General features: G+C 46.7%; 2 protein-coding genes across 2 annotated transcripts in view; both read right to left on the bottom strand.

Moving 5' to 3' along the window:
- Window positions 1-8,556: 8,556 nt before the first annotated feature.
- Window positions 8,557-9,357, bottom strand: LOC123719858. The gene has a single exon (XM_045676226.1). The coding sequence runs from the start codon at window positions 9,355-9,357 to the stop codon at window positions 8,557-8,559; it is 801 nt and encodes a 266-aa protein (XP_045532182.1).
- Window positions 9,358-10,828: 1,471 nt separating this feature from the next.
- The window catches only part of LOC123719859, a 2,618-nt gene continuing 700 nt past the window's right edge, over window positions 10,829-12,746 (bottom strand). The window contains exon 1 of the mRNA XM_045676227.1: window positions 10,829-12,746. This exon is cut by the window's right edge and continues 700 nt beyond it. Within this exon, the coding sequence (XP_045532183.1) occupies window positions 12,265-12,746 (482 nt within the window). The 3' untranslated portion in view covers window positions 10,829-12,264.

Raw genomic sequence — 12,746 nt, 5'->3', positions numbered from 1 at the left:
GGAGTTAAAAGAGCCGTCACACTTTGTGTTTTTGTGTGTGTGTGTGTGTGTGTGTGTAGGTCGCGGTTGTGTGTGTGTAAACAGGTGCGGTGGTTATCAAATGAATCAACTTTTTGAGTGGAGTCGATTGAGCCGTCGCACCTATGTAGTGTTTTGTGGTGGGTGATCAGGCGGACGTGTCCTTAGATGCGGTGCGTTTTTTATATGTATGTATTCTCCTAATTTGTCCGAACTCGCTAAGTATACGTATACTACGTATACAAGGCTGCTGTCAAAATTTGCGAAAAATGCACCGTTTTCGAGATATTTAGAGCCAAAGATTTTTAATATTTCTAAAGTTTTGGAATATTTTGATAAATTTTGAAAATTTCGAATTTAAAAATTTTGAATTTAGATCCTGGTAGGGGCGGACCAGGCGGACAAATGCAATATATTAATATATATTAATATATTGCATTAAAATATAACGTTAACAATATATATATATATTAATATATATTAATATATTGGTCTGGCCTTTAAAACGCGAAAAAACCAACCGTTCCCGAGTTATTCCCGATTTTTCAGTAGAAGTCTTCCCGGCGCCAAAACTCCGCGATGCCTTGACCTTTTTTCTTTCTTGAGGCGTCGTTTTGATGGGCTTGATGAGAGCTTTCCGGTGATATGTAGCTTGCTCGGCGGATCGAACGGAATCGGTGACCACGTGCCACGTGGTTTTTATTATTTTTGACTTTAAAAATATAAATCCTGCTTGTAAAAATTTTTGCGACCCCTCAAACGGTGCAGAATGAAGAGCTGCACCTTTTGATGATTTTTGATTTAGGGGTTGTCGCTTTACTTTTTGTGTTATTATTTATTTTCTATTTTTTGTATAGGTTATATTTTTCTTTTTGCTGCCAAATTTTTTCCACTGAACCAATTTTCAAACTAATTGCATATTTGAATTGGGCTACACAATACGCTTCTGGTGATATGCAACATGTGTGGGGGAAAGTTCGTTTTCCCTGAGCACGTGCCACGTGCTTTTTCTATTTTCCTAAGTTTTCTCCCCTTTTTCCTCAGTCAAAAATTTTGACCTAGGTATCAAAAGACGCGTATGATCGTATTTTTTAAAGTGGGGGTGTCCGATCTGGTTCCGACGCCGCACGCACTTTTATGTGAAATTTTTTACACTTTTAGTGTTTTTGCACTTTTTTATCACTTTTTTGAACTTTTTTCACGAAATCCTTGATATCACTAAATTCGCCGTCCCGAATTGCACAAGATGACGTATGGCACTTTTTGATATTCGACAAAAAACCTATTTATAGGATTTTTTGAGCCGGAGCGATACTATTTCGTGGCCGATTCTGACGGTTAGGTTAGGTTTTTTTTTTTTTTTTTTTTTTTTTTTTTTATAACACCTAATAGGCCTACCTTCCCCGGCTACTTTATCGCCGGGGGCGTTGTCTAAGCTAAACTTCCCTCTTTTCTGTCATTCATCCTCACAATAATTTACACACAACTCAATTTTTATTAGGATTTAAATACAGATTTTCACAGACTTTGCTTAACCTACTTATATCTAATTTTTTACTCTAATGTTTTGCAGTCCTTTCTATGGCGAGACGTGGCCCGCGAGGCGGGCGGATTTCACTTGTCCGTGAGTATTCTCATAATACCCATTAGCAAGTGGGCGCCGGCCGCCTCGCGGTCCCCGCCCTGGCTTTACTTTTATTGAACCTGACTGTTCGTCTAGTAATTTTTTGGCAAAAAGCCTCCAGGTGCGTCCTGTGACAAGCTAGCATGTCGGGCAGTCCCTGGAGACTAAGCGACATGCCAGTCATTTGTTCCAGGTCGCACCTGGAGGAGGCAAAAATCGGGCACTCCGTTAGTAAGTGAGGGATGGATTGTTCCACCCCACTGTCGCATTCGCATTCTGGCGATTCTTTCAGTTTGAAACGACACAGGTACCCTGCAAAGGGCCCATGGCCTGTGAGTACCTGTGTCATCTCAGGACTGAATCTTCTTTCTCTTATATTTTTGTGTGCCTCAGTGATGTTGCTGAAGAACAGTTTCGTTGTTCCTCCATTTACTCCCTCTCTGTACCGCCGGTCCCACTCTTCTAGCGTCTTCCTTCTCACTTCCTTCTTGATGTGCGATAGGGGGTACTCCACGTGGACTGCTTTGACCTTTGAGGTATCCGCCGCGGCCCTCGCGAGTTCGTCCGCCCTCTCATTCCCCTCTGTGCCGACGTGCGCCTTCACCCAGTGGAGTTTTATATTTTGGCCGTTTCTTCGGCTCTCCACTAGGTGTCGGCGGATCTCGACGACTCGGGGATTTCGAGAGCGTCCGCCCGCGATGGCCTCGAGCGAGGACCTCGAGTCGCTGCAGATGTTCACGTTAGTACCCCCCATCGCCGCCTCCCCTATTGCACCAACGAGAGCTGCCAGCTCTGCTTGATAGACGGTGCAGTAGGGGGCCATCTTTATCTTTTTCCATTTAATCTCTTTGCCATTTTCCCATTTTGACCAGGCGGCTCCCACTCCTCGCTCCGTCTTGCTTCCGTCCGTATATATAGATATGGTTGTGTCGTCGTTTTGTAATTGGCCGGGGTCATTGGTGATGGCGAAGCTTATTTCCGGTTTTTCCGCGGGATGGGGTTCTTCTATTGCAGGTACGGCTCGCTCAATCCGGTCTCCTTCGCGTAAGAACGGAGACGACCCCCTCCTGGCCTCAAACATTGCGGCGGCTTCTTCCACCCTGAGGTCGAGGGGCAGTATCCCCGCCAATAGCGTCGCGGAATTTAGCGATGCCGTCCTATATGTCTTTGCAATTTTTTGTGCAAATGCCCTCTGCACCGTCTCCAGCTTTTTCCTTGTGCACAGTTTCTTAACTGTCGGTGCCCAGGCTGCCGACGCGTATGTAATTATCGGCTCTATGACGGCTTGGTATACCTGGTGTACCATGTCTCCCGTCATTCCCCATTCCAGCTTCGCCATTCTTGCTACTTTTTTATGTATATCTGCCGCTTTCCTCGTGACATTTTGCACGTGCTTGTTAAACGTTAGCCCTTCGTCTATAGTCAATCCCAATAGTTTAATTTCCTTCTCTATGACAATATCCTGTCCATTCATTCTAATTTTTGGGGTATCGAACTTCAACCTTCGCGTCAGGACCATTGCTTTGGTTTTTTGTGGCGCGAAGTTGAGCTTATTCTCGATACCCCACTTCCTCACATACTCGAGGGCAACGTTTGCTCGGTTCTCGATGGAGTGCGTGTCCGTTCCGCTGAACATCAGCACCACATCGTCTGCGAAAGCCTGTGCGTATGTCCCATCTTCTTCTAATTCGACCAGTAGTGGGTCGAGCAAGATGTTCCAGAAAGTGGGGCCGCTAATCGAGCCTTGGATGCATCCCTTTTCCGGTTGCCTCACATGCTCTCTGTTTGCGTAGCGGACCACCACTCTCCTGCCTTTGAAGTAGTCTTCCACTACCAGCCTTAGTTGCTTGGGACAGTCTTTCTTCGCCAGTTGGTACTTGATCGCTGGCCACCAAGCGTTGTCGAAAGCCCCCTCGATATCCAGCGACACCATCAACACTATTTCTTTGTTTTTTATGTGGCTCCTCGCTTTGGTCAAGATATCGAAGAGGGCATCTTCCGTGCTTTTTCCCGGCATAAAGCCATACTGCCTCCTGCTCATCCTGGGGAGTAGGCTGTGTCTAATTCTGTTTATCATCACCTTTTCTAGTATCTTCCCCATGACTGGCAGGAGGCCTATTGGACGGTATGACTTGGCGGCCGCGTAGTCCTCCTTTCCTGGCTTCCTCAGTACCACTATCGTGCATTCCTTCCATAGATCAGGGAAGCATCCCACTTCGAGGCATTTGTTGAAGATGGCCAGGGGGACCTCCGGGTTCGCCGTGATAGCTGCGCAGCAGATATCGGCGGTGAGTCCGTCAGCCCCCGGGGCCTTCCTCGGGTTGAAGCTTCGAGCAGTGCCGATGAGCTCCGCCATTGTAATTGGCACTTCATCAGCACTACTTTCCCGCAGGCTGCTTGTCATTTCCTCGACTGCTTTTCTTGTTAATCGATGGATATCATTATCCATCTCATAATTGTCTGGCGGGAAGAATTTCTGGGCCAGCAGCTGCACGGATTGTTCTGAATTCAACGAAATGCCCTTCTCTATCAGCGTGGTGTCCTCCCTGATCCCTTCCGCCTTCCTTATTATTTTATATATCCTGTCCCATAAGCTTTCCCCTTCTCGCTTCGTGCAAAGTTTTTTCCACCCTTCCTTCTGGGCCCTCTCGATCTCCTCTTCATATGTCTTTTTCGCCTCCAGGTAGGCGGTTATTACGCACTCTCTCCTCCTGGGAGCTGCGTATGAGATCCTTTTCTTTTTCCTTGTCATATCTTTCTTAAGGGCCTCTATTTCCTTGTTCCACCAGGGTGGTTCGAAGCGTTTCCTTTTTTGTTTATATTTGGGGATATATTTTTCAGCGGCATTTATAATTGATTTCATGTAGCTCATTACTAAGTTGTTGACCCCGGCTTTTGTGTTCTGTCCTTGAATGGTTTCTGTGCTTATGCCATGTCCCCTTACATTGTTCTTGAATTCCTCCCAGTCTGCTTTTTTCGTATTGTATTTGCGGGTCGTTTTTGGTAGTGTGTGCGTTTGGGGTTTTTGAAGGGCTGTAGTCACAAAAATTGTGTTGTGGTCTGAACTGGTAATCGAAGTATCAACCCACCATCTTGTTACCTTGCTGAGGAGAGCCGTTGTGCATACGGTGATATCAACTGCACTCGTGTATCTACGGCCCCCTCGTACGGTGTCGAAGGTGGGTGTGTTGCCACAATTTAGGATGCTCAGCCCTTCCTCATCAAGGAACCCTCGTAATTCCTTTCCTCGTGCGTCTTCGTTTCGGCTCCCCCACCACTCACTCCATGCGTTCACGTCCCCTCCAATTAGCACCATCTTGGTTTTTAGCTTTTTCGTGACGCTTCCTAGTTGTTCGAGGTATGGTTCGATGGGTTCATCGCCTTCAAAGTACACAGAAATTACCCCTATTTCCCACTGGTCCGTTCTCAGGACGGCAGCCACTATGTTTTCCGTGATTAGTGTCTTGTCTTGTATGACTTCGATGTGTTCGTCGAAAACAAGTATCGCCGCCTTCACCGGTTTCTTTTCTGTGGGTACGCACTGCACTACTCTGTACACAGGGCTTTCTGCCATCTGTTTACTGGCCCCTGTGTACGGTTCTTGGAGTAGTGCTATCTTTACGTTTCTACCGCCCGCTTCTTTTACAAACTCCTGGATTGCGATTCTCTTTTTTCTTAGGTTCGCTTGTGCCAGGAGAAAGCCGGTATTTTCATTTGTGCCCTCGGCTTTTTAGCAATACGCGTAACTTTGCCTTGCCGCTTTGTCCCATCCCTGCCGGGTTGGACAGCTCTGGCTGAAGGCTCCGTGCTCCGCGTTTTTGCCTTTTACTGTTTTACAATTAACGCAGCTGGGAGGCTTCCCCTCCTTGTGCATCTGGCAATCAGCCCTCATGTGGGCTCCTCCGCAGTGACTGCACACCTCTGTCTCATTCTTACAGTGTCGACGGGTGTGTCCATATCCCAGACACATTGTACACTGGACCAGAGGGGATTGGTCCTCTACCCAGACCCTCTGCAGGTCCACGTGTATCCTGCCAGCTGTTGTCAGTGATTGCCATAATTTAGGCGTGACCTGCAGGACCACGTGGCTCTCCAGAGGGTTTCTAGCTTTCTTTCGATATTTTTCCGTGATTTCTAAGTCCCGTTCCTCCAGGTGCGCAGTCACGTTTTTATTCTGGTTTTTTATGGCCCGGGAGATATCCTCTATCGAGTTGCAGGACAGGAGATTTTTCACTCTTACTAAGGGTTTTTTGTTTTGTGTGTCCTTCACTGTCATTTGTTCCCCTAGCTTTTCTTTTAGTTTGTTCCTTTCTTCCTCCGTCCTGCAGCCCATTATCACCTTCCCATCTCTGGCTCTCCTTATGTTTTCCACCTGCCAGCCTTCGTCCTTTGCATTCAGCAGGTGCCGGATGTTTTGCATTGTTTCCTCTGCCGTGTCGGTCGCACTCTTTGGCGCCACAACGACAGAGTGCAGCGTTCGTCTTGGTTTTTGTCGTCCCGGGCCGTCTTTTCCGTGTTGATCCTGACCGAGATTTTCTTTGGTCGCTTCTGCATACGACTTCATTTTGCTTTCCAGTTTGTTTTGCCTTTCTATTTCCTTCTTTTCTTTTTGTTCGAACTCTTTTCTAATCTCGGACAGGATGCTTTCGTTGTTTTTCATTGCCAGATGCTCCATATCTATTCTCAGCTTTTCCAGTTTTCTGTTTTCTGTTTCCATTTTCTCTATCTGTTTTTCTAGCCTATCGTTTGCTTCTGATTTTTTGTCATTTTTATTTTTTGGTGTTCCTTTATTTGGGTTTCTCATTAGTTCCTCTTCGGCCTCCTTTACTATCTGGTACAGCCGCTTTACTGCTGACTGTACTCCTGTTTTAATATCAGTCTTTATATTCCTGGATTCCGCCAGGTGCGCCATTGCCTTGAGGTAGCAGTTTTTGGCTTCTTTTTCCCTGGTTTGTGCGGGAGTAGGAGACTTTCCCCCTCCACTCGCACCCACCAGGGGAGCCTCTTTTACCACCTTTGGGACTTGGCTGGAGGCCTCCTCCCATTTATCAATGCTGCGCCTAATGCCAGGCGCCGATGTCTGGCTTTTGGGTGGTGTGCGGAGACCCAGCATTTTGCCTATTAGGTGTAGTCGGTTTTTTAAAATTTAATTAAGTTCAATAGCTGTTTAGCCTAAGGTCTACTCCCAATAGGGTAGTAGCCGCGTCGATAATATAATAAAATATTTATATACAATTATTGATTATTCTATAACTTAACCTAAGGTCTATCCCCAATAGGGTGATAGCCGAGTCAATAAATAAATAAGAAGAATAATTTTTAAAAAAAACAGTTTTTTAAATTACTATAAAACTTATCCAAAGGTCTACTCCCAAAAGGGGTAGTAGCCGAGTCAGTAATTTATTTTAAAATTTTCAATCCAGTAATGGTTAGGTTAGGTTAGGTTAGGTTAGGTTAGGTTAGGTTAGGTTAGGTTAGGTTAGGTTAGGTTAGGTTAGGTTAGGTTAGGTTAGGTTAGGTTAGGTTAGGTTAGGTTAGGTTAGGTTAGGTTAGGTTAGGTTAGGTTAGGTTAGGTTAGGTTAGGTTAGGTTAGGTTAGGTTAGGTTAGGTTAGGTTAGGTTAGGTTAGGTTAGGTTAGGTTAGGTTAGGTTAGGTTAGGTTAGGTTAGGTTAGGTTAGGTTAGGTTAGGTTAGGTTAGGTTAGGTTAGGTTAGGTTAGGTTAGGTTAGGTTAGGTTAGGTTAGGTTAGGTTAGGTTAGGTTAGGTTAGGTTAGGTTAGGTTAGGTTAGGTTAGGTTAGGTTAGGTTAGGTTAGGTTAGGTTAGGTTAGGTTAGGTTAGGTTAGGTTAGGTTAGGTTAGGTTAGGTTAGGTTAGGTTAGGTTAGGTTAGGTTAGGTTAGGTTAGGTTAGGTTAGGTTAGGTTAGGTTAGGTTAGGTTAGGTTAGGTTAGGTTAGGTTAGGTTAGGTTAGGTTAGGTTAGGTTAGGTTAGGTTAGGTTAGGTTAGGTTAGGTTAGGTTAGGTTAGGTTAGGTTAGGTTAGGTTAGGTTAGGTTAGGTTAGGTTAGGTTAGGTTAGGTTAGGTTAGGTTAGGTTAGGTTAGGTTAGGTTAGGTTAGGTTAGGTTAGGTTAGGTTAGGTTAGGTTAGGTTAGGTTAGGTTAGGTTAGGTTAGGTTAGGTTAGGTTAGGTTAGGTTAGGTTAGGTTAGGTTAGGTTAGGTTAGGTTAGGTTAGGTTAGGTTAGGTTAGGTTAGGTTAGGTTAGGTTAGGTTAGGTTAGGTTAGGTTAGGTTAGGTTAGGTTAGGTTAGGTTAGGTTAGGTTAGGTTAGGTTAGGTTAGGTTAGGTTAGGTTAGGTTAGGTTAGGTTAGGTTAGGTTAGGTTAGGTTAGGTTAGGTTAGGTTAGGTTAGGTTAGGTTAGGTTAGGTTAGGTTAGGTTAGGTTAGGTTAGGTTAGGTTAGGTTAGGTTAGGTTAGGTTAGGTTAGGTTAGGTTAGGTTAGGTTAGGTTAGGTTAGGTTAGGTTAGGTTAGGTTAGGTTAGGTTAGGTTAGGTTAGGTTAGGTTAGGTTAGGTTAGGTTAGGTTAGGTTAGGTTAGGTTAGGTTAGGTTTTTTTTTTTTTTTTTTTTTTTTTTTTTTTTTTTTTTTTTTTTTTTATAACACCTAATAGGCCTACCTTCCCCGGCTACTTTATCGCCGGGGGCGTTGTCTAAGCTAAACTTCCCTCTTTTCTGTCATTCATCCTCACAATAATTTACACACAACTCAATTTTTATTAGGATTTAAATACAGATTTTCACAGACTTTGCTTAACCTACTTATATCTAATTTTTTACTCTAATGTTTTGCAGTCCTTTCTATGGCGAGACGTGGCCCGCGAGGCGGGCGGATTTCACTTGTCCGTGAGTATTCTCATAATACCCATTAGCAAGTGGGCGCCGGCCGCCTCGCGGTCCCCGCCCTGGCTATACTTTTATTGAACCTGACTGTTCGTCTAGTAATTTTTTGGCAAAAAGCCTCCAGGTGCGTCCCGTGACAAGCTAGCATGTCGGGCAGTCCCTGGAGACTAAGCGACATGCCAGTTATTTGTTCCAGGTCGCACCTGGAGGAGGCAAAAATCGGGCACTCCGTTAGTAAGTGAGGGATGGATTGTTCCACCCCACTGTCGCATTCGCATTCTGGCGATTCTTTCAGTTTGAAACGACACAGGTACCCTGCAAAGGGCCCATGGCCTGTGAGTACCTGTGTCATCTCAGGACTGAATCTTCTTTCTCTTATATTTTTGTGTGCCTCAGTGATGTTGCTGAAGAACAGTTTCGTTGTTCCTCCATTTACTCCCTCTCTGTACCGCCGGTCCCACTCTTCTAGCGTCTTCCTTCTCACTTCCTTCTTGATGTGCGATAGGGGGTACTCCACGTGGACTGCTTTGACCTTTGAGGTATCCGCCGCGGCCCTCGCGAGTTCGTCCGCCCTCTCATTCCCCTCTGTGCCGACGTGCGCCTTCACCCAGTGGAGTTTTATATTTTGGCCGTTTCTTCGGCTCTCCACTAGGTGTCGGCGGATCTCGACGACTCGGGGATTTCGAGAGCGTCCGCCCGCGATGGCCTCGAGCGAGGACCTCGAGTCGCTGCAGATGTTCACGTTAGCACCCCCCATCGCCGCCTCCCCTATTGCACCAACGAGAGCTGCCAGCTCTGCTTGATAGACGGTGCAGTAGGGGGCCATCTTTATCTTTTTCCATTTAATCTCTTTGCCATTTTCCCATTTTGTCCAGGCGGCTCCCACTCCTCGCGCCGTCTTGCTTCCGTCCGTATATATAGATATGGTTGTGTCGTCGTTTTGTAATTGGCCGGGGTCATTGGTGATGGCGAAGCTTATCTCCGGTTTTTCCGCGGGATGGGGTTCTTCTATTGCAGGTACGGCTCGCTCAATCCGGTCTCCTTCGCGTAAGAACGGAGACGACCCCCTCCTGGCCTCAAACATTGCGGCGGCTTCTTCCACCCTGAGGTCGAGGGGCAGTATCCCCGCCAATAGCGTCGCGGAATTTAGCGATGCCGTCCTATATGTCTTTGCAATTTTTTGTGCAAATGCCCTCTGCACCGTCTCCAGCTTTTTCCTTGTGCACAGTTTCTTAACTGTCGGTGCCCAGGCTGCCGACGCGTATGTAATTATCGGCTCTATGACGGCTTGGTATACCTGGTGTACCATGTCTCCCGTCATTCCCCATTCCAGCTTCGCCATTCTTGCTACTTTTTTATGTATATCTGCCGCTTTCCTCGTGACATTTTGCACGTGCTTGTTAAACGTTAGCCCTTCGTCTATAGTCAATCCCAATAGTTTAATTTCCTTCTCTATGACAATATCCTGTCCATTCATTCTAATTTTTGGGGTATCGAACTTCAACCTTCGCGTCAGGACCATTGCTTTGGTTTTTTGTGGCGCGAAGTTGAGCTTATTCTCGATACCCCACTTCCTCACATACTCGAGGGCAACGTTTGCTCGGTTCTCGATGGAGTGCGTGTCCGTTCCGCTGAACATCAGCACCACATCGTCTGCGAAAGCCTGTGCGTATGTCCCATCTTCTTCTAATTCGACCAGTAGTGGGTCGAGCAAGATGTTCCAGAAAGTGGGGCCGCTAATGGAGCCTTGGATGCATCCCTTTTCCGGTTGCCTCACATGCTCTCTGTTTGCGTAGCGGACCACCACTCTCCTGCCTTTGAAGTAGTCTTCCACTACCAGCCTTAGTTGCTTGGGACAGTCTTTCTTCGCCAGTTGGTACTTGATCGCTGGCCACCAAGCGTTGTCGAAAGCCCCCTCGATATCCAGCGACACCATCAACACTATTTCTTTGTTTTTTATGTGGCTCCTCGCTTTGGTCAAGATATCGAAGAGGGCATCTTCCGTGCTTTTTCCCGGCATAAAGCCATACTGCCTCCTGCTCATCCTGGGGAGTAGGCTGTGTCTAATTCTGTTTATCATCACCTTTTCTAGTATCTTCCCCATGACTGGCAGGAGGCCTATTGGACGGTATGACTTGGCGGCCGCGTAGTCCTCCTTTCCTGGCTTCCTCAGTACCACTATCGTGCATTCCTTCCATAGATCAGGGAAGCATCCCACTTCGAGGCATTTGTTGAAGATGGCCAGGGGGACCTCCGGGTTCGCCGTGATAGCTGCGCAGCAGATATCGGCGGTGAGTCCGTCAGCCCCCGGGGCCTTCCTCGGGTTGAAGCTTCGAGCAGTGCCGATGAGCTCCGCCATTGTAATTGGCACTTCATCAGCACTACTTTCCCGCAGGCTGCTTGTCATTTCCTCGACTGCTTTTCTTGTTAATCGATGGATATCATTATCCATCTCATAATTGTCTGGCGGGAAGAATTTCTGGGCCAGCAGCTGCACGGATTGTTCTGAATTCAACGAAATGCCCTTCTCTATCAGCGTGGTGTCCTCCCTGATCCCTTCCGCCTTCCTTATTATTTTATATATCCTGTCCCATAAGCTTTCCCCTTCTCGCTTCGTGCAAAGTTTTTTCCACCCTTCCTTCTGGGCCCTCTCGATCTCCTCTTCATATGTCTTTTTCGCCTCCAGGTAGGCGGTTATTACGCACTCTCTCCTCCTGGGAGCTGCGTATGAGATCCTTTTCTTTTTCCTTGTCATATCTTTCTTAAGGGCCTCTATTTCCTTGTTCCACCAGGGTGGTTCGAAGCGTTTCCTTTTTTGTTTATATTTGGGGATATATTTTTCAGCGGCATTTATAATTGATTTCATGTAGCTCATTACTAAGTTGTTGACCCCGGCTTTTGTGTTCTGTCCTTGAATGGTTTCTGTGCTTATGCCATGTCCCCTTACATTGTTCTTGAATTCCTCCCAGTCTGCTTTTTTCGTATTGTATTTGCGGGTCGTTTTTGGTAGTGTGTGCGTTTGGGGTTTTTGAAGGGCTGTAGTCACAAAAATTGTGTTGTGGTCTGAACTGGTAATCGAAGTATCAACCCACCATCTTGTTACCTTGCTGAGGAGAGCCGTTGTGCATACGGTGATATCAACTGCACTCGTGTATCTACGGCCCCCTCGTACGGTGTCGAAGGTGGGTGTGTTGCCACAATTTAGGATGCTCAGCCCTTCCTCATCAAGGAACCCTCGTAATTCCTTTCCTCGTGCGTCTTCGTTTCGGCTCCCCCACCACTCACTCCATGCGTTCACGTCCCCTCCAATTAGCACCATCTTGGTTTTTAGCTTTTTCGTGACGCTTCCTAGTTGTTCGAGGTATGGTTCGATGGGTTCATCGCCTTCAAAGTACACAGAAATTACCCCTATTTCCCACTGGTCCGTTCTCAGGACGGCAGCCACTATGTTTTCCGTGATTAGTGTCTTGTCTTGTATGACTTCGATGTGTTCGTCGAAAACAAGTATCGCCGCCTTCACCGGTTTCTTTTCTGTGGGTACGCACTGCACTACTCTGTACACAGGGCTTTCTGCCATCTGTTTACTGGCCCCTGTGTACGGTTCTTGGAGTAGTGCTATCTTTACGTTTCTACCGCCCGCTTCTTTTACAAACTCCTGGATTGCGATTCTCTTTTTTCTTAGGTTCGCTTGTGCCAGGAGAAAGCCGGTATTTTCATTTGTGCCCTCGGCTTTTTAGCAATACGCGTAACTTTGCCTTGCCGCTTTGTCCCATCCCTGCCGGGTTGGACAGCTCTGGCTGAAGGCTCCGTGCTCCGCGTTTTTGCCTTTTACTGTTTTACAATTAACGCAGCTGGGAGGCTTCCCCTCCTTGTGCATCTGGCAATCAGCCCTCATGTGGGCTCCTCCGCAGTGACTGCACACCTCTGTCTCATTCTTACAGTGTCGACGGGTGTGTCCATATCCCAGACACATTGTACACTGGACCAGAGGGGATTGGTCCTCTACCCAGACCCTCTGCAGGTCCACGTGTATCCTGCCAGCTGTTGTCAGTGATTGCCATAATTTAGGCGTGACCTGCAGGACCACGTGGCTCTCCAGAGGGTTTCTAGCTTTCTTTCGATATTTTTCCGTGATTTCTAAGTCCCGTTCCTCCAGGTGCGCAGTCACGTTTTTATTCTGGTTTTTTATGGCCCGGGAGATATCCTCTATCGAGT

The sequence above is a fragment of the Pieris brassicae genome, unplaced genomic scaffold (genome assembly GCF_905147105.1).
Source record: "Pieris brassicae unplaced genomic scaffold, ilPieBrab1.1, whole genome shotgun sequence".
NCBI classification, from domain to species: Eukaryota; Metazoa; Arthropoda; class Insecta; order Lepidoptera; family Pieridae; genus Pieris; species Pieris brassicae.
This window is presented reverse-complemented; position numbering and strand designations above follow the sequence as displayed.

Excerpts from the sequence above, each read along its gene's own strand:
- LOC123719858 (XM_045676226.1), bottom strand. The coding sequence starts at position 9,357 with ATGGCCCCCTACTGCACCGTCTATCAAGCAGAGCTGGCAGCTCTCGTT.